Consider the following 25,390-nt stretch of genomic DNA (forward strand, 5'->3'; position numbering starts at 1 on the left):
CTTGAAGTCGATTTTATTTTACCAGCTCTGACTCTTCACTATGTGCGAGTCACGGGAAATACACAAACATGTGTCGCTCAAGTATAGAGAAAGTCATAAGCTTATATCTTTTTAACCATGAATTATAATAATTTTAACTATCATGGCAATTCATCGACTTCTCTTACTCATTCAGCACAGTCAACTCTGCAGGAGCCCATCCCACCATAACGAACGCGTTTACTTTGAATGCATTCCATGCCAACTCAAATCATATGCGTTAACGAAATGTATCTCAGCATCAACAAGCAGTAGAACCTGCAAAATCCAGATGTGCTCGATTGATTATTCGCCGAGTTCATTCGACATATTCCTTACTGCAACCTCAAAGAATTATGAGGATGAAGATTATGACACCTGGGAGACTGGGGGTAGGATACGGACCGTTTTGATTTAACGGATGTGATTTCGTATCAACGGATGCAGTGTTTCATGGAGGAAAACTTCATTTCGAACTCTTCAATATAATTTGAAATAAAAGTATACACCATAGTACTGTCTATTATGGAGATCACTTGTAGACTCGCAAACTCACGGGACTGCTGTGGTGATTTCTTCCAATCAAAAAATATCCGCACAGCTTGACATAAAATACCGAGGGAACCAAATATCAGGAGGAAAACAAATCTCAAGCGAGACTATTTTAAGAATGATTCAAAAAACGCCACCTCAATTCCTCAATATTCTCCCTGCATAATTAACTGAGACAATAGCACAAAAGCAAAATGACAAAGATAGGAAGGAGCCAGATAAACCATTTCAAATCCTCAGTCCGCATAAAATCACCATTACGGTTTGCAATCTTTCCTCATCATCTCTCGAAGATGCTCTTCAATTTTCTGTCGGGAGCACACGGCATACCGTGGAAATCTATATTTCTATGCGTCTCGGCGTTGGTCATGATTCATTACATGTTGGTGGATATTCAGCCTAACGATGAGCCCATACCAGAGACAACAGAGATAGTTGAAGCAATAGATATGATTCCAAGTCCGACGCCTTCAAAGCATGCAGGTTCCGCAGGAACTTTTGATGAGTTTAAAGCAATGCTCGGTATATTTGGTGGAACGGAGACATCGAATTCAGAAGACGCGAGTCTTTCAGAGGATACGACGAGTTTAGGAACCTTGGGGCCTGGTCATAAGATGAAGAAACCATTTCTTGGATCTAAGCAGGATACTCGAGATGATGAATATGTTTCTGTGTGCATGGCAGTTAAAGATCAGCAACACGACTTACGCGAATTCTTCATCCACCACTACTATCATCTTGGGATAAAAAGATTCTATATCATGGACGATGGTTCTGATCCACCTCTATCGGAAATGGAAGATTTGGGTATACCTCGAGAGCATGTAACTTTCCAATACTTCAATAAATCAGAACATACCTACTACATGCAAGAACACGTCTACAAACTCTGTGTCGAGAAGTACAGGAGCAATCACACTTGGATGGCTTTCATAGACGCTGATGAATATCTGGAGATGACTGGAAAAGAAATTTTAAACGAGTTTCTAGAATCTTATGAGGAAGATCAACACGTTGGGGCAGTATATGTGTCTTGGATGACACATTCCTCTGCTGGCCTACTCAAAAGACCCAAGTCTGTGCGCCAGGCCTACATCGACTGTATATGGGACGGGGAGGGACACAATGTGCTAGGTAAAACCATTGCAAAGTTGTCACTTTATGCTGGTCCAAACACTGTCCATCAGGTCCGATGTAAAGACGGAGCGATAATTGTCGATGAAAATGGGATACAGGCACCTTTGAGACGATATTCGCCCACGAGAGATCGAATAGCACTACATCACTATGCGCTGAAAAGTCGAGAGGAATATCAAGAGAAAGTTGATCGAGGGAATGCTATGAGCACTCCAAAAAACTGGGGGTTTTGGGATAGCGTTGAAGGTATGGCAGGTATAGAATGTCTTTCCATGACAGAATATTATCCATGAATAAGAATCGTCCAGGATGAGCTTTGGAAGCATTCGAAGTGTGCATTGGTGATTTGAGATCGACAGGAAATTTGTACTTAACACATATCGTATTTTCTAATTTTAAAGTGTGTTCATCGTATTTGATTGATCTCCTTGTCCGATGGTGTTAATTTAGAGTTGGTTGATGGTAGTCCCGAGTGGTTAATCGGGTGCCAGATGGAGTTTCATGATCTTCATTCACTCCTCTGATATGGCCTGTTAAGTATGTTCGATATCTCTCAATAGAGACTGGTGAGTACAATTTCCATAAGTAGATCAGACCAGATATTGCTATTTCGTGTATCAGAACAATATCTCGGAGACTTGGACTTCCTGATGGAGCAGTCTCTCACACAACAAAGCGTCGAGTCTAGAACAGGCGATGGGATTTTCCGTTCAAGAAAAGTCTCATTGATGGAACTACTACATTCCATGTTCGCATCGTGAAGTCCAGCTCTCTGAAAGCTGCTTGAAGAATCTCTGGTGTCTCGGTCTTAACGAAGGGTGTCGTAGTCACCTTGAATGCATTCAGAAAGGATATCTACACATAGGTGCCTCCACGAAGCCGCACTGAGCATATTGAACGGGCCATCAGTATTCCGTAAACTGACTGACAGGTGCTCGAGTAGATTTATTGCCATTCTCCCTTTGGTCGACATCGGCACATGGCGCAGAATCACGGTTCGCATGATGATGGAGCTGTGGACAGTCAATGATGCAGATCCTGAGCACATTTCATGGGTGCTCAATGCCGCTTTTGGATACTTCAGCTGTCTAGGAATAAACCTTGAGGCCAAAGACGAAGATATCGGTGAGCGATGAGATAAGAAGGCATTCAAAGTGTTAAAAGCGGCAAAAGACTGAGTGAGTTTTGGTAACTTTTAAACTTAATCGAGTTAGTCTGAGCGTGTTTGAGCACTTTATTTATCCACCTTGGCAGCTTTTCAACACCACCTTCTGGACTGGTTAAAACAACGATGAATAATGATTTGAGCAAGATAGAGCAAAAAGAGGAAAAAAGAGGTAGAGAAACGAGGTAGATATGCAAAGGGCCACGGAATCTTCTCAATTGCGGGCCATGGTTCTTTTAGAATAACCTTTGAAAGTTTTGGCATCTCTCGATACATGCTCAATGATTGTTTGACACTCACCTGAATACCACACCTATTCACATCAAACAACAGCTTCAGCCACAGCCTCAGTATCAAACTCAACCTTGACGCCCTCACTCTCCCAAAGCACCAATTGCTTCTTTCTCGTCCTCGTCTGATCTCCCAATATCCATCAGACTGGGCATACTGAAACCTTCGCAACGAAATCGCCAATTCGGAATATATCCCTAGGTAGTACTAGGTATTCAGAGCCTCATACCTTCTCCCCCGGATTTTCATGCAAAAGAATCTAGAAACACACCTTCCAACTGCCTCAGATCCACTTGTTTGCAAATATCTACCTCATAACTTCTCATCGTTCTTACTTCCACTATATTAAAGAGTTTCTGTCCTCTCTTCCTCAAACAAAATCAGCATCCAGTCAACTCAAGTTTCTACTACAATAATCCATTAATACTTATTTGCATCAAACGATCCGCCGGCGGTTCATACAACATCACTCAATATCCATACATCTACTTTCTCAATCAAACTTCTACTATCAGCCAATCAACCTTCAGCCAAAATGGATATGACAACTTCAGACATGGATATGTCCTCCACCATGTCCACCATGTCCAACACAACCACAATGGATATGTCTATGATGTCAATGACCTTCTTCATCTCTAAGACCACCGCCCTCTACTCTACCATGTGGACACCAACAACCGATGCCGGCTATGCAGGAACCTGTATCTTCCTCGTTCTCCTCGCTACACTCTTCCGCGGCCTCCTCGCCGTCAAAGCCTGGAAAGAAAGCGCATGGCTTGCCGAAGAAACCAATCGTCGCTACGTCACCGTTGCTGGAAAGGGTCCCAAATCCGAGCGTATTAGCATAGATAGCGATTCGAAGAATATGACACTTAGTGAGAATGGTGTCGAGGAGAATGTAATGGTTGTTAAGACACGTACTATGGGTGTTAGACCATGGAGATTGAGTGTCGACCCTGTAAGAGCGGTTATGGATACTATTATTGCTGGTGTTGGATGGTTACTGTAAGTTTTTCTTCTCACACTCTCTTTGATTTTTATTGAATGTGGACTAATTAAGAAATAGTATGCTCGCAATTATGACTATGAATCTCGGATATTTCCTATCTGTCTTGGGCGGTACATTCCTTGGAAGTTTGGCATTAGGTCGTTATGTCATTGCTTTTGAGCACTAGACATATCAAATAACAAGCAAACAACCTATAGATGTACTGCGGCAGGCAAGCAGCTTTATAGGATTTAATTTAATGATTATGATCATAGGATAGGGATGGAGAATTGGAGAGGAGTTTACGGTGACAAAGCGCACATCATTTCAATTATAGAGATGGTTGATGTTTTGACTTCTGGGGGAGGAATTGGGTATTATGACTCGTTAATGAAGCATGATTGTTAAATTACCTGATCGATCGATTACGATGTGATAATTCTTTGTCTGGATTTGGGATTTTTGAGATGGGAGTTGGGGATTAAAAAGATGGTATAAATATTGCTTGTTAGCATGAGCATTAGCATCAGCATAAGCATGAGCATAAGCATGGAAGGGGTACGATGGGAAGATAAAGAAGAGAAGAGAGCTCGTGTAGATTCATACACATTATATCTATATCAAGAAGAAGAAAAACACTTCAAAATAAGTTCTATTTCCATCTCGCGGTCATGACAACAAACATGAATATTCTCAGTCCATTCCAATCCAATCCAATGAAACTCGCCATCTAGGAAACCCATTCAAACTTCAAACTTCAAATAGCCACTTCACCCTCCGATTCCACATCTCAAGCACAACCATATAATATCAAATCATATCATCATACCACAATACTAAACGGTTCCTGCGACCGCCCTTCCAACCGCATCATGTACCACTTCCCCTCTCACAAACCATCACAAGCCTACACCGCTTGGGTTCGCGTCACATTTTCTCATGGAGTAGGACAGGATAGGATGGGAAGACCCTGGATCTTATGTGTACTGTTGTGTTTGTGATTTATGTGGTTAGCCGGGGGTGGGGATGGGGATCAGGATTGGGGATGGGGATGGGGAGATGGGATACAGATGCAGGTGGAGATGTGGTGTTGGTGTTGTGTATGGTGTTGGTTTATGGTATGGTACCTATTGTATGGGGTGGTACGAGAAGAGGAGAGGAGAGAGAAGTGGGGATGTGGGAGTAGGAAGGCGGTATAGTATGTATATAGAGATTGGGAGATGAGGGGAGTGGTTGGAGGGAAGAGCTGCTGTGATGGTGAAGTTGACGGTTGATGATGGGAGATGGGAGATGGGAGATGGGAGAAAGGGGACAAGTAAAAGAGGATATACTATACACGCATAACTTACAGAGAGATATAGAAGAAAGAATCGAAACCCCCAAACCGAAAAATGAAGCCCAGGAAATCCAGACAAATACACAAGCCGTCAGAACCACTCACTTAGTTCTAAAAAAAAAAATTCCCACCATCCATTCATCTTTCCATGTTTTATCTCGCTCGCTCGTGAGTGAGTGAGTTTGGATTTCTCGGGAAGTGTACTACTTTGTTATATCAAAACCCATATCTATATCTATATCCACATGCAGCAGTCTCGTCTCGGCCCATCCACCTCACTCCCAGACAACTCCCTCACCACCCAGCATCCAACATCTCATTTTCTCACCCCGGCCAACCAACGCGTTTGACTACTCACTATCTCAACCTTCAAACCATCAAGCTTTTCATCTCTAGCCCTAGCTCTCACACCTTAGAACTCGTAAGAAACCAACCCTACCCAGAACAGACGAGACGAAACCGAATACGTTTTGAACATGATTGCGAGATGATTGAATGGTTGGGATCAATAGGAGAAGAAATATTGTGCTCATATTCTCTCTGTTTGGCTCGGTTTCGTATGGTGGGTGTGCTTTTATTTCATTGTATCTTGTTTGTTTTATTTGGTTGTATTGTATTATATTGTATTGTACCTTGAGAGTGTGAGTTTGAATTTAGATGGAGATTTTGACGAGGGAGATTTTGGGGATGTGGTGCTGTGTGGGGGATGTTTGATCAAGGCAATGGCATAGTTTTATGCTAGATTTGAGGGGATTTTTGAGAGAGGAGATATGGGAATGGATGGCGAGCATGTTTGTTGAATGTGCTCACCTTCTCGGGTGTTTGGGGAGAATGTACATTTGAAGGTATTCGGGGTGGTTGCTTGTTGGATTGCTATTGTAGACTTTTGTGGTGAGGATATAAATATCCTAACACGCCATGTTGGAAGTATATTTCGTGGCAGTAGCATTTAATACATCGAATCATTTCTTGGATCTCAATCGAACAATACCGAAATCACCATTTATTCTTCACATCAATAATGTACACCATTACTCTTCTCTCCGCGCTGGTCGCCTTCTCCCTCCCCCTCCTAAGCACCGCTCATTTCCTCCTCTCCTACCCCGCCTCCCGCGGTTTCGACGAAGATACACTGTCCCAATTTCCGTGCGGAGGACAAGATACGGTATCGAGCAATCGAACTCTCTGGCCTCTATCCGGAGGTTCCATCGCTCTAGATATGGAAGATGCGTCTGCGAATATCGAGGTCTTGATTGGTTTTGGGAATAATGTCGGGAGTGCGTTTAATACGGTTCTGCGACAGACTTTTGCCGAGACGGGGAAGGGAAGTTTTTGCATGGAGGATTTGGTGGTGGATGGGGCGAAGTGGAATGTGACTGAGGGGATGAATGCTACGATTCAGGTTGTGACTGGGGAGATGGGGACGAGTGGGGGATTGTATAATGTGAGTTTGATACATTTGTGTGGAGGTTGTGATGAGATGGGATGAGATGAGTTGAGTTGCTAATGAGATTTCTCTACAGTGTGCGGATATTACTTTCTCGAAAAATGTGTCGACGTCTGTGGGAAGTTGTTCGAATGCAACGGATGTGAAAACTACTGTGGCGGCAACTACAGGCAATCCGAATACTACGTCGACTTCGACAAAGTCTAGTTCTGGTGCAGCTACGTTTGGAGGAAATTATATATCGGTGGGATTGGTAACTGCTGGAGTTGTAGTTGCTTCTCTGTGGTGATGTTGGATATATCATGTGTACATTACATCATACATAGTATATAAAGTAATATAATATTTTTGCTGGCGCACATCAGCAGTAATACAAAAGACTTCCTTCTCAAAAATGATGAATAATTAGGAGAAGCCAGAAATCCTGTTGATAGGCGTCATGAACCGCAGAACATTGTATGAAACCATACCAAAACATTACTGACGTCTTGGAATCGGAACACGTCTTCACACACGGAATAATCTTTTGCCTACACTCGATGGCTGCAGTGTTCGCTTGGGTGTAGAAAGAGACTTTGGAGGTTCTCTCGTGCTCTTGTAAGTAGCCATGAATGCATACTCCGATGGTAGCATCCAAATACTCAAACCACGCCAATAGCATCCCTCGATCCGATCACCTCCTGTTCCTTCCCCTCTTCCCTCCCCTCACCAGGTGATCGGAGCCACAACATGAAACCATGCGTATATCGGAATATGACTTGAGACACACAAACCGACCTCGGTCCCAGCTTTCCTGTTACCCGGAAGCGTCCATGGCCAATTATTGGCAATGCAAAACAAATCCGATAATCGGACAGAGCCGGAGTGAAAACCGGAAACGTTGTCTGCATACAGTGTGCAGCGGACAATTGTTACTCGACTGGATCGAGTAATGCCATACATCTGCATACCTCGGCTTATCAACGTCTAGGCGATAACAGATAACCGGACTTTTAGACGGGTTATCGCCCGAGGATAACCTGGGTTCCATCTTTACCCAGCGCCCCAGCAACCCAGCACGTTGACAGGGCGTGCAGGGCTGGAATTGGTATCAGAAGCAGAAGAAGATCTGGAAGAAGCTCTCTCCACATGTCAAAAAGTGAAAAGGGCAAAGGAACGAAGCTCAGCATATCAAAATGGATGTTCGATTGTTGAGGACGATAGCAAGATGTCTGTTCCTCAACAATTTGTATATATATACACACATAATATATATGTGATGGAGTCTGCTAGATAGTGAACAATGCCATTGACTAAAAACTCGACGATAGTACGTGGGCATGATCAAATCTTTATCGTCACCAGGAATGAAGGACTAGCTAGACACACACACACACACACACACACAAACAAATCCCTTCTGATGAAAGAAAAACGTAAGGCGGCGACAACCGACGAAAGGGATTTCCCCACATTCACAAGCGTAACCCTCAAAGCTTCTAACCAAAAGCTATCGTTCCCCTCCACCCGAATGGCATGCTGCTCTTGGGCTGAGGAGCTTGCATGCCGAGTGGCTCCTCATTGCCGCGACCAAGCTCCTAATATAGTCATAGCTATCCTTCCTCTTGTTCCCCTCATACATCTTGGAAGTTTTAACTCTCCTTCATATCTTCTACCTTTCTCCAGACTTTCCACCTTGACATCAATCCCGTCATCTTTCTGATACCCTCCTCACGTCGAATATATATCTGCAATATCAAATCTCATTTCTATCCATATACCCATCACAACAGTTGTCCAAGATGTCTCAAGTCGAAGCTCAGTTACAGGGCGTGAACATTTCCGGATCCATCACCGATTTAAACAAAAAGATTCTCAGTAAAGATGCGGTTGCATTCCTTGCTCTCCTCCACAGATCCTTCAATGGAACCAGGAAGGAATTGCTTCAACGCAGAGTAATCAGACAAGCAGAACTGGATAAAGGTTCTCTACCAGATTTCCTCCCCGAAACAAAACACATCCGAGAGAATGATGCGTGGAGGGGAGCACCACCTGCCCCAGGGTTGATTGATCGCAGAGTGGAAATCACTGGTCCTACAGACAGGAAAATGATTGTCAATGCTTTGAATTCAAATGTTTGGACATATATGGCCGATCTCGAAGGTATGATTCATGTGTTCCAATATTGCATTTGTATTTCAAATCAAATACTAACATTCTCATAGATTCCAGTGCTCCAACATGGGATAACATGATTAATGGACAAGTCAATCTATACGATGCAGTCCGAAGACAAGTCGATTTCAAAATAGGCGAGAAAGAATACAAGCTCCGTACCGATCGTACGCTCCCCACACTTATCGTGCGACCCAGAGGGTGGCATCTCGAAGAGAAGCATTTCACCGTAGACGGCGAGCCTATCTCTGGTAGTCTTTTCGATTTCGGTCTATACTTTTTCCACAATGCCAAAGAACTCATCGCCAGTGGATTGGGACCTTACTTCTATCTCCCCAAATTGGAATCTCATCTCGAAGCTCGTCTATGGAATGATGTATTCAATCTTTCTCAAGACACGCTAGCTATTCCCCGCGGAACCATCCGAGGGACAGTTTTGATCGAAACCATTCTTGCCGCGTTCGAAATGGACGAGATTATCTACGAACTCCGTGATCACAGCTCCGGACTCAACTGTGGACGATGGGATTACATCTTCAGCGTCATCAAGAAATTCCGTAACAATTCCAATTTCGTTCTCCCCGATCGATCGGCTGTGACCATGACCGTTCCATTCATGGACGCATACGTAAAGCTTTTGATCCAAACCTGTCATCGAAGACAAGTGCACGCCATGGGAGGAATGGCCGCTCAAATCCCCATCAAGGATGATAAAGCGGCTAATGACAAAGCCATGGAAGGTGTGTATGCGGATAAAATCCGTGAAGCCAAAGCCGGACACGATGGTACATGGGTAGCGCATCCAGCCCTCGCATCGATCGCCTCTGAAGTATTCAACAAGCACATGCCCACGCCCAACCAAATGTTTGTCCGTCGTGCCGATGTGAAGATTGGACAAAATGACCTCTTGAACATGAATGTCCCGGGTGCCGTTACCGAAGAGGGAATTCGCAAGAATCTCAACATCGGATTGGGATACATGGAAGGCTGGCTCCGAGGCGTTGGATGCGTGCCGATTAATTATCTCATGGAAGATGCTGCGACGGCAGAAGTGAGTCGTTCGCAATTGTGGCAATGGGTTAAACACGGTGTTAGCACTGCGGAGGGAAAGAAAGTCGATAAGGCGTATGCGTTGAGATTACTCAAGGAACAGGCGGATCAATTGGCGAGTAAGGGGGCCAAGGGAAACAAGTATCAATTGGCTGCTCAATATTTCTCGAGTCAGGTTACTGGAGAGGATTATGCGGATTTCTTGACTACGTGAGTTTTTTTTTCTTATGTCTCATCCTTTTCATCTTTTGTTTGATATCCTTTTCGAGAAAGATCAAGTACTAACACATGATAAACAGACTTCTATATAATGAAATTACCGCGGTGGGACAATCATCGCCTGCTTCTAAATTGTAGAGGTGTGGTGTGGATGGGTATGATATCATGATATCTGGATTGTTTGTGATTTTGGGATTTGTCTATTTATTATTCATGAGGGATTTAATAATACATGAAATTGTAAAATGAAGTATGAAGTATGATTTTCTTTGGTGTTTCTGTGTGTGTGTGTGTGTGTGTGTGTGTGGATAAGTGATTGATTTTATACGGGTATGGTGTGATTACCTACCTAGGTAATTTGTGATGGTTTTTATCGAGGTTTTAACCTCAAGATGTTTGTTTTTGTTTTTGGATTACTCTGGATTACTTCTTCCTTACTAGAACATCCACTCTTCCATGCTCGAACGGAGAACTGAGGATTGAAGACTGAGGACGAAAAGTAATAATAGAAATAGCACAAACTTTTACCCCGCCATTGAAGAAATTCATGTGTAGATATATAGTATTAAGTATTTTTGGATCATATTATATTATTGATTGGTGGGTTGAGATATGTAAATGGATGGATGGATGGATGGATGGATGGATGGATGGATGGATAGATGGTTTGGTGATGGAAGAGTGAAGAGTGAAGAGTGAAGAGTGAAGAGTGAAGAGTGAAGAGTGAAGAGTGAAGAGTGAAGAGTGAAGAGTGAAGAGTGAAGAGTGAAGAGTGAAGAGTGAAGAGTGAAGAGTGAAGAGTGGAGATGGGGTGAGGTGAGGTATATGGTGAGTGAGGGGGAGGTTTGAGGAGTGGTTTGATATGATTTGATGTGATATGAGTTTTGTATTATTATTTGCAATATATATATATATATATAAATACAAATAGATATCAAGTATCAAGTCCTTTGGTTTTTTCTTGGTCTCTATCGTTTGTGTCACTTTTCCATGTTGAATTCGAGTATCTATTATATCAGAATCTTTCAATAGAGTTTTCGAGTTCAGGTTTCTTGATAGGGAGGTATATAGATATTATATTTATCTATTTATTTATTTGTTGATTTATTCAATCAATCACTTCACATCCATCTATTCTCCCCTTATATCCCTCCCATCCCCTCCCCCCTAGCGTACGCCTCTACGAAAACAAATCCTCGACACCGTGTACTCGAGTCCTACCTCGCACATGACCATCTTCAGCCTCATCTTACCCATGGGAAAAACATGGCTGTCGGGTCATCATCATATGAACAACGTATTATATATATCACGACTGGCATGGATGGAATCTTACAAGACCCCCCTACCGAAACGAATCAGAAAGATGTCGTCAGATTTGTGTTGCTCTCGGATGGATCAAATGAACGGAGTGGATGAAGTGGTGGATAATGGATAATGGATAATGGATACCTCTAGCCTAGTACTACTACTATCGTATGCACATGTACGCTCATCCGTCTTCTTGGCAGTGATGCATTGCATGCCTTGCAAATATTAGTTTTTGTTTATTTATGTTGGAGCCCCACATGCGTACATTGTTACAGAGATGAAAATTTTATGTATGGAGGGAGAGTGATTTAGATGTGTATGTGGGTTATTTTTCTCATGTTGAAGAATCGTCATGAGGATGAGGATGAGGATGCGATGCCGATGATAGAGAAGAGAGAGGGGAGAGGAGAATCACTGGCTGGCTTACTTATATGTCCATCCATCCATCCATCCATCCATCTTCACTAGCAAGTGTTCATTTCGTTGTTCGCGGTATACGAGAGGAGGGAGTGCGAGACGTGAAGAGACGAGAAGTATGGAGGTAGGTATGCACATATGTATCTCAAGTGACTACTCTTCCTACCTCCTCCGCATCCTCCCCTCTCACACACTTCGGGAGTTTCTCTTTCCCTGGCGTTCCTTCTGGTCATCTTGTGTGCGGCATGCGGGATCCGGCATGATGTGTGTGTCGTGAACGGTTCGTGAGATTTGAGGATGAGTGGATGGTTTGCGTGGTGTGACTGTTGCTGGTGGTGGAGGAGAAGTGCTGGGTGCGTACTACGTATATACAGGAATGCATGTATAAGAGAGGGGGTAGAGAGGTAGATGCTGGATGGGAAGAAGTGGGATCTCTCCATCTCATACTTATATTCCCATATCTCGACACATGTTTGATTCTCATCCCGTCTGCAATCATCATCGTCGATATACCTACCGTACGGCATTACACCATACAAGCATCGCTTTTTTCACTCGTCGCTTTTCACTCTTCACTCTTTAATCTTCCAACCCTTATCATTTAGCTTTTTTCACATTTAACTTTTCTCCCCTGCGCCATCATCATCATCATCCACACCGGATTACTCAATCAATAAATCCAATCCAATCACCATTCCCACAATTCCAATCCATCCAAGGAAGATCAATCATCTCTTTTTCATAGTCACTATCCTCCATTCAGATTTGGCTGAGAAGTGGGAGTTGGAAGTGGGAGTGGAAGTGGAAGTGGAAGGGCGGGGGGTATCCAACAAGGTGTTTTTATTTGCATGCCTCTCCATCCTTTCGTCCTGGAACCATTTTTATCTGCACGCATCTCACACCTCCATATCCAACAGAACAGCAGAGACCCGCGATCCGAGATCCGACATTTCTCGCAGACAAGACAATACCTGCGTGGTCATCCATCCCGTCCCGTGCACGTGAAAATCAAAAGGCGAACAAGACGAGAAAAGACAAAAGAGAAAAAGAGGGCGGTGGTATATAGAGGAGCTACCTCTCAAGGTTCGCAAAATTCAAGGGTCCCCGTTCATCTGCAGACGTTAAATAAGCCTTTGGGGGGAAAGAGACTTTCTTCTTAATTCCTTCACTCTTTCACACTTACATCCTTTTCACACGCACATCAAACCCGTTTTCTGTCACAGCACATCGAAGCATCTCTTGGAAGTGTCGATCTTGGATCTTCATTCGTCATTCTTCATTCGCACACACACGTTATACACTTCTTATACTTTGGTACCAAGTGTTTGATAGTTGATCCTCCTTTGTTTCTCCGACTACTGTTCTTCGACCGACCGTGATACGACAATCTTCTTGAACTTCCTCTTGAACTATCCATCGACCTTCAACCTCTACCTCTACCTCGGTCTTTCATTCAAGTCTTCAAGATGACTGACTTCAATCCAAACGTCGTCGATCTAGACACCGCTGATCCAAGAGATATCATTTGTTATCTTGGTCTGGGTGAAAATGAGTACAATGGAAAATTGGGAGCGTAAGTTGTTTCTTTGCTTTCTCTCCCTCCTTCTTTCTTCCTGCTTATCATCCTTCAACTTTTGCCTTCCATCCTTCTCAATCAACTACTAATCAATCATCACAGTCGTGTCTCTGCTCTCTTCGTTATCTTGATCGTCTCCTCGGCTGCTACCTTCTTCCCTGTTGTTGCTGCAAGAGTCAGCTGGGTTAAGATCAACATCTATGTCTACCTCTTCGCTCGTTACTTTGGTGCTGGTGTTATCATCGCAACTGCCTTCATCCAGTAAGTCATTTTCCTTCCCAACAAATCTTTTTTTGAGAGATCTAACATATTTTCAGTTTGCTTGATCCCGCCTATGGAGAAATTGGTCCCGACACTTGTGTTGGAATGACTGGTGGCTGGGCCGATTATTCTTTCGTACCTGCTATTGTTTTGCTTTCAGTCTTGTCCATCTTCATGATGGATTTCGCTGCTGAACAATATGTTGACCGCAAGTATGGCTTTGCACATGGTCCATCGATCGAAGATGTTGTCACCAATCAACCTGGCAATAACACTACTCGTCGCGCCACCCTTACACACAATCAACTTCATTCTGGTGATCAAGATCCAAACCTCTTCGACAACATCGCACAAGCTCAAGAATCAAAGGATCACAGCCCTGCATCCAACTCTTTCTCAAATGAAAAGGATGTTGAGAAGATTACCATTTCCTCGGAGATGGCAGAAGAACGTTCGTTCCGTCAACAAATTTCTGCTTTCTTGATTCTCGAGTTTGGTGTCATCTTTCACTCTGTCATCATCGGTCTCAACCTCGGTACTGCTGGTGATGAGTTTTCAACTCTCTACCCTGTCCTAGTCTTTCATCAATCCTTTGAGGGTCTTGGTATCGGTGCTCGTATGTCTGCCATTCCCTTCCCCAAGCGTTTCTCTTGGCTTCCATGGGTTCTTTGCGCAGGTTATGGTCTCACCACACCCATCGCTATCGCCATCGGTCTTGGTCTTCGCACAACTTATAACTCTGGTTCATTCACTGCCAATGTCGTTTCTGGTGTTCTCGATTCCATCTCTGCTGGTATCCTCATCTACACTGGTTTGGTTGAGTTATTGGCTCGTGATTTCTTGTTCAACCCAGACTTGACTCATGATAAGAAGAGACTTACATTCATGATCTGTTGCGTTTTACTCGGAACATTTATCATGGCTCTTCTTGGTAAGTGGGCTTAACTTAATCTTCTGGATTTGTTGAACATTTCCTCTGGTGGACGTTGGTTGGTTTCTTATATCGGCGGATGGTTTTCTAGTTGATGGATGGTTTTCATATACCCAGGATTTTATTTTCTCATGCGAAAAATGAAGTTACACATGTGTAACTTGTATTTAGGAGGGGTGGAATGGATGATTTGATGGATGAAAATAAAAGTGAGGTTGCATATTCTTGAACTTGCACATTTCTACTTTTTTTCCTTTTTCGACATAGCATAGGACTTTCTTTACCTTGGTTTACTGAATGGTTTGATGATGATCATATGAGTTATGACTCATGAAATGTAGTCGAATGCAGGATGGATGAAAGGAATTTTAATAGATTAATAGAGCTGATATTTTGCTTGCTTTTATTGTGTTTTGTGTTGGCTGTGATGTTGTGGATTTGAATTTGAATGTGATGTTAAGTTGTTGACTGATATAGTACTGGTATAAGTACTGGTATAAGTACTGGTATAGGTACTGGTATAGGTACTGGTACAAGTACTAGGATTGATGCTGATACTGATATTGATACTGATAATGCTGTTTATATGAATATGGATATAAATAGGTGTAGTAATAGAAGAGAGGTTTGATGAGAGGGAATTTGTAGGAAGGGGGGAGGGGGAAAGGGAGGTTATAAGGATCGAGAGTGATAAGTGTAGATTCGATTTTGATTTCGATTTGGGTAGTGTGAGTGGTGTGAGTGGGAGTGTGAGTGTGAGGTTTATGTTTATTTGATTATGGGTTTAGATATAGGTATAGAAAGATGTATTTGAAAGTAGGTGGGTAGGTGGGAAGGTGGGTGGGTGGATAGGTAGATAGATAGGTAGATATCTTTAAAGAATGAGGATGGGAAGGGGGAAAGGGGAAGGATTAGGATTGGGTTATCTGGGGAGAGAGGGAGGTGGGTATTAATTGGTGGAGATAGGAGGAGGAGAAGAAGAAGAAGAAGAAGGAGAGGATGTGGGTGTGGGTGTGGGTGTGGATGTTGATGTGTATAGTGGATATTATAGTGATGATATATATTGTTAGAAAGAGAAGGGGATTGGAAAGGGGAAAGGAAAGAGAAAAGGGGAAGGGTTGGCTAGATAGATGGATATTTGTAGTGGCTGTAATGTGTTATATATATATATAGATATAGATATCTGAAGAGTAAATAAGGAGATATACAAGTATTTGAGGAGTAAGTGAGGAGATATGAAGTTAAAGAGAAAAAAAGAGAAAAAAAAGGGGGGGAGGAGATTTGAAATGGGATGGGATGGGCTGGGATGGAATTCTAGCTTTAATTTTGTAGAGTATGAGTGACAAGAGATATGAGTATGAGGGATGGAGATGATGAGAATACAAATCGAATGGCGAAATATATGGAAGAGAGAAGAGAGAAAATCGGGGGTGTGATTGTGGGGGGAAAAAAAAGTATCTCGATATGTATTGTTCGAAATATATATAAGTCAGGAAATAGGGAGGCGAGAAATAGAAATTTTTAATTATACAGAAGTGGAAAAACAAATCTTGGAAATCTGGGGTTTTGGAAAGGGAATTTTGAGTTGGAGATGGGATATATAATGCATCAATCAATCTCCTTGACGATTCTTGCTATTTTTTTTTTTTTTTTTTTTTTTTTTTTTTTAATAGATTCGTAAAAGTAAACAAAGTGGAAATGAAATGAATGTACTTCATATATGATATAAATTATATATCTATCTCTATATATAGCAGGCCATTTTTGTATTTGCAGATTTACAAAACCCTCTTTTGATTAATCATAAATAATATGCTGAGCTGATGTTAGGGTAGAATTGTTTCGGTTGATAAAAAAGTTGAATAATTAGAGAATTGGAAAGAGATTTGTGAGATTTTGAGGTTTTGAGGTTTTGAGGTTTTCAGGTTGTAAAGCTTAATTGCATTGCGTCTCCGGCGCCTTTATACGAGCTAGAAGCGAGAGGTTAACGAAGTTTATAAATTATTATTATTATTATTATTTAAATCTCGAGCGTAGCGAGGATCGGGGGTTTGGGGGCTGGCCCCCATAAAGACTCAAGAAATAAAATTAAAATTGTATATATCTCAAAAATAAGAAAAAAAGAAAAAAAAGCTACTGTGAATCCACAGTCTGAAAAAATCTTTTTCCCCGACAGCTAGTTTTTATTCATTCTTTATTTATTTATTTTTTCAAACTACGCTTTATATTATAGTATACGGCATAATATAAAAATTTCTCATAGATAGTAAAATAAATGGGATTGTGTTTCTGGATTCAACTTAAGCTGAGGGTGTGGGAATGTGTGTAGAGTAGAGTAGAGTAGAGTATGTATGCATATTGTCTATTTAATATTGGGAGGGAGGGAGGGATGGGTTTGGGGATATCGGTATGGATTTTCTCTCCTCTCTTGACTTTTTTGTGCGGGGGGTGGGGGATGGGATTATGGGGTTATTTGGTGGGAAGGAGGGTGGGTTTTTGTATTGGTATTGGTATTGGTATTGGTATTGGTATTGGTATTAGAGAATGAGAAGAGGAAGAAGGAGAGGAGGAGGAGGAGGAGGAGAGAGAGAGATCTAGAAGTGATGTTGGCGTGGGGCAGGACGGGACAGGACGGGGTGAGATGGAGGAGAATATGAGGGAGGAGGTTAGTGGTTAGGAGTTGGATGATGAGAGGGAAGGGAATTGGAATTGGAATGGATTGTGGATATGTGGATGTTTGGATTTGTATATATATATTGATATGTGCTTGTAATTTATTGTTTTCTTCTTCTTCTTCTTCTTCTTCTTCTTCTTCTTCTTCTTCTTCTTCTTCTTCTTCTTCTTCTTCTTCTTCTTCATCATCATCATCATTATAATCTTCTTTTCATTCAAATATTACATTCAAATTCACATCCACATGCACAACCACCCACCCGCTTTCCACATTCTATTTTGTATTAATTTCGCTCTACATATTATATCCTATATCCTATATACTCTAAACCATACACACTCCCTTCGAATTCGATTATTTCTCTCTTCATCTATCTCCTCCTTTCCTTTCCTTTCCTTTCCTCTTTACAAACGCTCTTAAGCTTAACATTTAAACTCGCTCGCTCGCTAAGTCTTCAATAATATAACAATATATCTATATGTAATAGATAGTTGGGAAATAAGCGAGTTGAATACAACTAATGTATATATATATATAATATTTCTTTATCCTTTTATCCCTTATTTCTTATTCCTCGCTCGCCGCTTACATACTTATTTCGCGTATGTTTTGTCTTGTTTCTTTTAAAGTGATTTAGTTAATATCTTTGTTTTTATTTCTATTTCTATTCTTTTTCACATTTTTCATTTCCTATCGTGTCATTTATTGAAATTTGGAGATCTTTTCCTTTATTATCATATTTCTATTTCATGCTCTTGTGAGCTCTTGTAATTTCTTTATATTCTATTAGTTGTAGAAATTCTGGGATATAACTAAATATGTATAATAATTTATTTATTTGTTGATATCAATATTATTGTAAATCTATTACATTATATTCTATTATATTTTACTTTATTCAATACTATTCTCTTTTATTTTATTATAATCATTCTCAAAATAATCTATATACTATATCGTGTGAGTGTAGTGAATGACTTTAATTCAATAGCTACTATAGTAAAACCCTAAGCAAATGTGAAAGAGACTAGCTATTTTAGTAGGTCTATATAAGACCTATTACTTTCTGTATATAGCTAGCTCTTTAGATAGAATACAATTAGATATGCAGGATCTATGCAATTCGTGGGTGCTACGTCTTCCGTATCCTTCTTGTACCAATATATATTTCCCTCTATTATAATTATCTCTCACTCTGTATATTTTCTTTCCACCTCGCCTCTTTTCTACCGCTCCCCCCCGCCCCTTTCATTTCCTCATTCTAGCCTAGTATCTCTAGATCTTTTCATTAGAGATATAAATACCACAAAAATAAACTAATCAGATTCTAAGATCTAATTACAAATCAAATGAATCGAAATCGTATGCTTTTTCCATATACGCATGTATAAATATATAAATGCAAACCCACAATCTAACTACCTCCCGTCTCACTTCCAGCCTGCAAGTTATAACAAGAATTTCCAAACACAACTTCTATGACACATACAATCTCTATTCTTCGAACTTTTTTCTACAGATCTCAATCTACCGATCCCTCTCGCTCTCTCGTCCAGATCTCCGCTTTCTCACATTCGTTTTCCTTTTTCTCTTCTCGTGTTCCTAGTCCAATCTATTCAATCTATTCATCCACCCATCTATCAATATCTAACATCTCACCCCTTTCCTCTCTCACCCACCCCCCTACTATATCCCACCTCCACCATCCTCCTACACCTTCATCTTCCATCAAATTTCCTCAATATCATCACCTCCCTCCTCTCCTATTCCCCTCTCTATTCCCAATCCCATCCCGCTGGAATTACAATCTCACTTGTATATATATATATATCCATCTCTATTTCTATTGTAATAAACGTATCACTTCCCTCTTATCTTTGTATACTTATTTTACGAACAAGACAAATATTAAATAAGAACATCAAACCAATTCCCAAACCAATCCCCAAACCCCCCTCATCTTACTTCCCAAAACCCATCTCAACCAACATCCATTCCCATTCCCATTCCCATTTCCCATTTCCCATTCCTTTCACCCCCTCTCTCAAATTCTCAATTATTCTATCTAACATCTAACATCTAATATCTCCTCCTGTCCTTTCCTCTCCTCTCCTCTCTTCTCCTCTCACATCTCCATTACTTCCTCAAAAACTCAATTACCCAACCAACCCTTTTACACATTCCCCCTACCCCTCATCCCTCCCCTCACAATTCCCCTCAATTCGATTCCTCATTTCTATCCATCTACTTCTAACAAACACTCGCTTACTTATATACACCCTTAACCACCAAAATCCATTTTATACTCTTGAATCCAAAGCCCTTCTAATTCCCCTTTTTTTTTCCTTTTCTAGAAAATAACTATCCCCGATCTTTCCACCTTCGTTTATCATACACCTACTTACCTACTTCCACACTATTTTCCATGAGAAGCCCTTATTTCCAAGCCTTATATAGCTTTCTTTCTAGTATTCAACTCTATTCTATTTTACAACTTCATTTCTATCCCCATCCCTCTTCCCATCTCCACAACCCCCAACCCTCAAACCCAAGCCTCTCAAAACATCAAAGCCCCCCCAACTTAAAATATAAATTCTCACCCTTTCACTAACCCTCTATCTCCACATCTTCACAATCCTCTTCTCACTCCCCTTTTCAATGTACCACTTCATTATCCTATTTATATCTTAGAGATCTTGTCACGTTAATTCCTCATTCTATTTATCTTTACATCTCCTACATCTCACTAAACATTAAACACTAAACACCAACCAGAATTTATCAACCATCAACCATCAACCAGTATCCAGAATCCAGCATTCACCTCAAATCTCAACCCCCTCTATACAAACCCCTCCATCCAAACCCTCTCTTCCTATACCACACCCCCTATAAACAACTTTTAAATTTATCTCTCATCTCCCATCTCCCATATCCTACACCACGCCATATCACACCACACTATACTATCCTTCTAATCCCAAATATTCACACCCGAATAACTTCACATTCATATTTACATTCACCTTCATATCCATAGTACATTGAAACTAGCAACTGTCTATAATACATGCAACACAATACAATATAACTACCTATCTATTCATCTACCTCGCTAATCTAGCCCTTCCTCTCCCCTCAAAAACAAAACAAAACAAAACAAAACAAAGCAAAACCTATCTATCTATTCAAACAATCTAGAAACATTAAACACATAAAATATAACTTATAAAAAGAACTCAGAAGAAACAAAAAAAAGACATTGAAGTAGAAAATGAAGCGTTGTGGTTACATTGGATTAATCTTAGTGAGATGTAGGAGTTCTCCAGATGAGTAATTGCATTCCTCTGTTCCATTCAGCTTCACTTGTTTTATGCTGCTCCTGCTCTGGCCCCTTTTCATTTTCATAGAATCGTGTCCCTCCATTGAAACCTGTTTGCCATATCTTAAGAAACCCCCTCTCCACTATCCCACCCACAATCTCTTCCGTTCTCCTTCCCTTAACAGCATTTCCCTGCAACACAGCATACCCTCCTTCATCCCCCATTCCCCAAACTCCACTACAAACCCCTAGTGCTCCAACACCTTAGACCATCCCCATCCCAAAAACTGAAAACCATCCATCCATCTAGCCACCCATTTCCATCACCCACCCTCGCTTATAACCTAAAAAGACCCCGTTCCATTCTTCTCATCAATAAATCTATATCTTTCCCTCTCCTTACGATCCTTGTTAAGCATTGCAATACCAAAAATAAGCGCAACATCCAAGCCCACGATTCCAAAAGCCGCTGTAAAGATGACATCCAAGAACAATCCATCCAACTTAACAAATGCCGCTGAACATCCCGGCATTGTGGCCGCAATAATAGCATTAGGACAAGTACTATCGATTACGAAAGCTGGCGCACTCGTACTATTGAAATATCCACAACAGCTTAATTGTTCCTGCAACAAACTTTGCGTGGTCGCAGATTGGGCAATCCATGTATCGAGAAGAGATTGTTTAGATTCTAGTGTACCGAACCAAATATCAAGACCGATAACGAGAGTGAAGAGACCACAGACAACGACGAAGAAGCCATGAAGTTTGAGCCAGCCGCGAGTGGTACTGAGGAGCATGGCGGGAATGGAGATGAGGAAGGCGAAGAAGATCAAGATTGCATTTCCAATGGCGGCTATAGGGTGCGAGTGATGTTAGCTCATTGCTATACTTTCTTCCCAGACCAACAATATAATGAATAGACGGGAAAACCAACCATTCAAAGGTGTACCCATCAACAACAAATCGGTAGCTACACTGGCAATAGTAGGAGCCTGCGAAGTACCAGTCTTCGTCGTCAAGGCAAACCCAAGCAATAATGCACCTGAACCTACAAAGAGTATGTCCAGAATAACATATGTCAAAAGAATTTTATCCGCCATCTTGTCCTGTTGAATAGTACCAGCTATACTCAACTCGACGTCAAACTTCGATATGAACGAAGTATAAATGAAAGGAAGAAGAGAAGGTTGTCTTAGTAAGAGGACGTCCGGCGTCTAAATTTGTGTAAATCGGCCACTGATTGGGCTACCTTCGTATGGCAATGAAAGAACAAATCCAATAATGAAGAGAAATCAAGCAATCAATGCACTGAGCTTTGCTTGGCAGACGTTGAAAAAGAAAGAGATGAAATGAAGAAAAAGACAGACAATCAAGTGGAAAGAGAAGAATAAGCCACAAGAGTTTGAGAACCGTTCTTGCGACAGGAAAGAAAAGAAGACCGCCCTACCACCGAAAACCACAATGGGGAGAGGTAAAACGGAATGTAATCGTAAGTATTGCCTCAATGGTGGTGTGATCTTACCGTCCCAGCATAGAACAGAAACAGAAACACTTCCCTTACCAGCAATGCCCATTCATATCGTGAGGAATTTGCACACATTGCTTCATACCTGGTGAAATGGGCCGTGCAATAGATGGCATTCGTGTGATTCCAGAAGATTGTAACAACATTGCGACTGTGTGACTGCGGTCAAAGGATGGCGTGGTAAAATCGTGAGTGTTGTTGTGATGGCGGTGCTTGAAAACGAGGGGTTCAAGGATTTCTTGGTTTCTCTTCTCTACAATTGGCGTTTCGAATTTTGCCTCATGATGGGCTTAGAAGTAACATGTTCCATATCCGACCAATGAAGATCGCGGATGGCGAATTTTGTAACCACCTACCTAGGTACATTTGATGGTCACCTATTGGTGGAACAAAATCTTGAGAGAGGTCAATGATGTCCTTGAGTTCGATGTATGTGTTTGTCGGTATCGCAAGAGGCGTTGATTATGTCATGCATGGATGGAGATATGATGATATGATATGATATGATAGATACCGTTGCCATCTTGGTGGTGAATGACGACTCACCAGCATGAGCACGAGCAAAAGACAGAGAAGGCGGTTATTCATGATCTTCTCCAAGGGTTCGGAGGTTAAAAATACAACCCAAGAAACTTAAGGCAGGAACAGGAAAGCTTGAGAGCTCGTCCAACGGAGTATCATCCGCTTCAAGTTTGGTTCAACAGGTCCAGGCTGAGTGTAACTCCGACTGAGCTGAAAGGGGGTTTATTATTATTATTGATAACGGCTGAGGCTTGAAAATGCCCCATCTATTCACAATCGAACTGACAGTCTGTCCAACGGTAGAAAGGTTCAGGAAGCTTGATTGTTTTAAGATTTAATTCCAAAGACTTCATGTTGACCCTTTTTCTTGGTACGAAAGGATACATAGAAGGCCCTTTAAGTGACAATCAATGTAGACCTGGAATTGCTTTTCAACCGCAAGCTTGTCATGTGACGACAGATGGTTACACGTGCGGGTAGATCATAGATCATAGATCATAGATCATAGATCATAGATCATAGATCATACAGGGAGATCCAATGCACGGGTATGTGCAGACATCTGAGATCTGGGAATGGCCGTTGTTCTGGGTAAAGTAAACGTCAACGGAACTGGCTGAGAGTTGTTACCGGCAGGTAGTTGTATTACTGTAGCACATGGGCTGGCTGCTGCTGGGTAGACGCAGACTTCAAATTCGGTCTTGAGCGAGTTGCCCGTGGGAGATACAAACATTTGGAACGTTCAAAGGCCAGGAGAAAAGTGCAAGCAGTTAGTTGGTTGATGGGAAGAGAATCGGAGTTCTCATTTCATCTCTGTCCATTTCCGATATACATGTCGTATGCTCACACATCCAGGACATCTAGAATGGTATGATGGATACATAGGTGATGCCTTCTGATTCTGTTCTGAACCCTTTTTCAATACATTATCGACTCCAGGTGGAAAGGATCTTCGGAGCTTCTCAGATACATGTCTGATACCGGTAGTTACATTTGTTGAATCTATACATCGGTAGTGTGCTCGAGTTGCCAATTGAGTGAACGCTTCTAGAGCGAAGTAGCCTATGCCTCCTAGATAGATTCATCATCCAATGAAAATGGCATTCCCCCTCCTTTTCTCTTCACTTCAAGGATGGCCAGGAAGATAGCTTACCTATCTTACTCGTCAGTGACACACATATTGTGTATACACGCACACAAACAGCACATCCATACTACGGACTCCTGATGCCAGAGACGAACAGCGTCCCCTTATACTCGTTAAGGCTGGAAAAAGGGTTGCGCTTCCTTCCCCTTTTCAGAATTGTCCATCAACGCTTGCCCCCAAACGGTTTTATTCTCTACTTGTTCCTGTCCATTATTCTATTGTTCCCCAGAGCAGAGAGACGGATTCCTGGATTCCTGGCCCAAGTCCTCAAATACCTGCACTAGCCCAAAGCACACAAGTCGCAACGCCTCAAGCATCGACGGTAACCTCTTTGCCTCTTCTTTCTATTCTGCATCAGGAGATACTCTTTCGGTAAGGTATGTTGGAATATAAAATTTATGAACTCTAGACGAAATGCTTCTTGTTTGCCCATATGAGCATCCTCCTTCTCCTATCCACTACTCACACCACACTCACACACTCACTCACACTCACATTCACATTCGCATTCACATCCGCACTCGCATTCACGCTCACATTCATACTCACCACTCACTGCCTTTGCCTTGCCTTGCCCACCCTCTCCTACTCCTTGTCCTCCAACGTCATGTCCACAATCTCAATCCTCCTCGTCGTCTCTGTCGTCAAAGTTTCACGTTTCCAAGTTTCAAACCCTCACACTTCACACTTTACCAATTACCAACTTTCAACACACTGTCGCACTGATCTTCAACCCTCCCCCCCACACTACCATGTTTTCTTATACAACTGCACACTGCACAGTGCACACTACCAACAGCTCGGGAAATGATTACGGGTCACAATTTATCTGTTTCCCACACTACTGCATCCATTTCTGCATTTGTTCAGGAGAGAGCACACAAGTCGAGACATTTCCATGGCCATCCCACACAAGTTATGGTTGAGTCAATGATTGAACGATCAGGGAGAAATTTGGCCAATAGGCCGAATTACCTTATCTCAAACCATTCTAGACAAGGGCAGGATTCATGCTTGTCGCAGACTTACCCCATTTGCCAAGATATTCCCAATCCTTCTCGAGTCAAACTACTTGGAGTTGGAGGTGACGATTGAAACTCGCCCTCGAGTGTACTGTGTGTGTGTGTGTGCACCGAATGGAAATCTGATCAATCGAAATGAATGGCCATGAGCCACATTTACCACAGTTCATTGTTGGGACGGGTGCTTGGAAGAAAGTTGCTTCCAAGTACAGTGCAAGATTGAAATTACGACCGTTATCTCAAATGGTACAGATTGTCTTCGCGTCTGAGTACTCCCTCAAATGAGTCGAGTCCCTGACTGTCACTCCATCAATCACCC

At 41.9% G+C, this 25,390-nt stretch overlaps 6 protein-coding genes across 6 annotated transcripts; 5 read left to right on the forward strand and 1 right to left on the reverse strand.

Moving 5' to 3' along the window:
* Nucleotides 1–55: 55 nt before the first annotated feature.
* BCIN_09g06080 (hypothetical protein) lies at nt 56–2,709 on the forward strand. Its single transcript, XM_001551692.2, has one exon. It carries the CDS (start codon nt 765–767, stop codon nt 1,998–2,000), a length of 1,236 nt encoding a protein of 411 aa, XP_001551742.2. The 5' UTR covers nt 56–764; the 3' UTR covers nt 2,001–2,709.
* A 276-nt stretch (nt 2,710–2,985) lies between these two features.
* On the forward strand, nt 2,986–4,815 carry BCIN_09g06090 (hypothetical protein). Its single transcript, XM_001551690.2, has 2 exons — nt 2,986–4,171; nt 4,233–4,815. Exons 1-2 carry the CDS (start codon nt 3,699–3,701, stop codon nt 4,339–4,341), a joined length of 582 nt encoding a protein of 193 aa, XP_001551740.1. The 5' UTR covers nt 2,986–3,698; the 3' UTR covers nt 4,342–4,815.
* A 1,176-nt stretch (nt 4,816–5,991) lies between these two features.
* Nucleotides 5,992–7,613, forward strand: BCIN_09g06100 (hypothetical protein). The gene is made up of 2 exons (XM_001551689.2): nt 5,992–6,934; nt 7,014–7,613. Exons 1-2 carry the CDS (start codon nt 6,512–6,514, stop codon nt 7,224–7,226), a joined length of 636 nt encoding a protein of 211 aa, XP_001551739.2. The 5' UTR covers nt 5,992–6,511; the 3' UTR covers nt 7,227–7,613.
* A 685-nt stretch (nt 7,614–8,298) lies between these two features.
* BCIN_09g06110 (hypothetical protein) lies at nt 8,299–10,620 on the forward strand. Its single transcript, XM_001551687.2, has 3 exons — nt 8,299–9,079; nt 9,142–10,351; nt 10,441–10,620. Exons 1-3 carry the CDS (start codon nt 8,719–8,721, stop codon nt 10,496–10,498), a joined length of 1,629 nt encoding a protein of 542 aa, XP_001551737.1. The 5' UTR covers nt 8,299–8,718; the 3' UTR covers nt 10,499–10,620.
* A 1,710-nt stretch (nt 10,621–12,330) lies between these two features.
* Nucleotides 12,331–15,262, forward strand: Bczrt1. Its single transcript, XM_024695272.1, has 3 exons — nt 12,331–13,661; nt 13,767–13,925; nt 13,982–15,262. The coding sequence occupies exons 1-3, from the start codon at nt 13,555–13,557 to the stop codon at nt 14,868–14,870; spliced, it is 1,155 nt and encodes a 384-aa protein (XP_024551066.1). The 5' UTR covers nt 12,331–13,554; the 3' UTR covers nt 14,871–15,262.
* A 4,833-nt stretch (nt 15,263–20,095) lies between these two features.
* Nucleotides 20,096–23,088, reverse strand: Bcpls1. The gene is made up of 2 exons (XM_001551683.2): nt 21,790–23,088; nt 20,096–21,708 (listed from the first exon to the last, which is right to left on the reverse strand). The coding sequence occupies exons 1-2, from the start codon at nt 21,953–21,955 to the stop codon at nt 21,197–21,199; spliced, it is 678 nt and encodes a 225-aa protein (XP_001551733.2). The 5' UTR covers nt 21,956–23,088; the 3' UTR covers nt 20,096–21,196.
* Nucleotides 23,089–25,390: the final 2,302 nt, after the last annotated feature.

The sequence above is a fragment of the Botrytis cinerea genome, chromosome 9 (genome assembly GCF_000143535.2).
Source record: "Botrytis cinerea B05.10 chromosome 9, complete sequence".
NCBI lineage: Eukaryota > Fungi > Ascomycota > Leotiomycetes > Helotiales > Sclerotiniaceae > Botrytis > Botrytis cinerea.

Excerpts from the sequence above, each read along its gene's own strand:
- BCIN_09g06080 (XM_001551692.2), top strand. The coding sequence starts at position 765 with ATGACAAAGATAGGAAGGAGCCAGATAAACCATTTCAAATCCTCAGTC.
- BCIN_09g06090 (XM_001551690.2), top strand. The coding sequence starts at position 3,699 with ATGGATATGACAACTTCAGACATGGATATGTCCTCCACCATGTCCACC. Across the intron at positions 4,172-4,232 it reads GCTGGTGTTGGATGGTTACT|TATGCTCGCAATTATGACTA; the intron begins GTAAGTTTTTCT and ends ATTAAGAAATAG.
- BCIN_09g06100 (XM_001551689.2), top strand. The coding sequence starts at position 6,512 with ATGTACACCATTACTCTTCTCTCCGCGCTGGTCGCCTTCTCCCTCCCC. Across the intron at positions 6,935-7,013 it reads CGAGTGGGGGATTGTATAAT|TGTGCGGATATTACTTTCTC; the intron begins GTGAGTTTGATA and ends ATTTCTCTACAG.
- BCIN_09g06110 (XM_001551687.2), top strand. The coding sequence starts at position 8,719 with ATGTCTCAAGTCGAAGCTCAGTTACAGGGCGTGAACATTTCCGGATCC. Across the intron at positions 9,080-9,141 it reads ATATATGGCCGATCTCGAAG|ATTCCAGTGCTCCAACATGG; the intron begins GTATGATTCATG and ends ACATTCTCATAG. Across the intron at positions 10,352-10,440 it reads TATGCGGATTTCTTGACTAC|ACTTCTATATAATGAAATTA; the intron begins GTGAGTTTTTTT and ends CATGATAAACAG.
- Bczrt1 (XM_024695272.1), top strand. The coding sequence starts at position 13,555 with ATGACTGACTTCAATCCAAACGTCGTCGATCTAGACACCGCTGATCCA. Across the intron at positions 13,662-13,766 it reads TACAATGGAAAATTGGGAGC|TCGTGTCTCTGCTCTCTTCG; the intron begins GTAAGTTGTTTC and ends CAATCATCACAG. Across the intron at positions 13,926-13,981 it reads ATCGCAACTGCCTTCATCCA|TTTGCTTGATCCCGCCTATG; the intron begins GTAAGTCATTTT and ends ACATATTTTCAG.
- Bcpls1 (XM_001551683.2), bottom strand. The coding sequence starts at position 21,955 with ATGGCGGATAAAATTCTTTTGACATATGTTATTCTGGACATACTCTTT. Across the intron at positions 21,709-21,789 it reads GATGGGTACACCTTTGAATG|CCGCCATTGGAAATGCAATC; the intron begins GTTGGTTTTCCC and ends CGCACCCTATAG.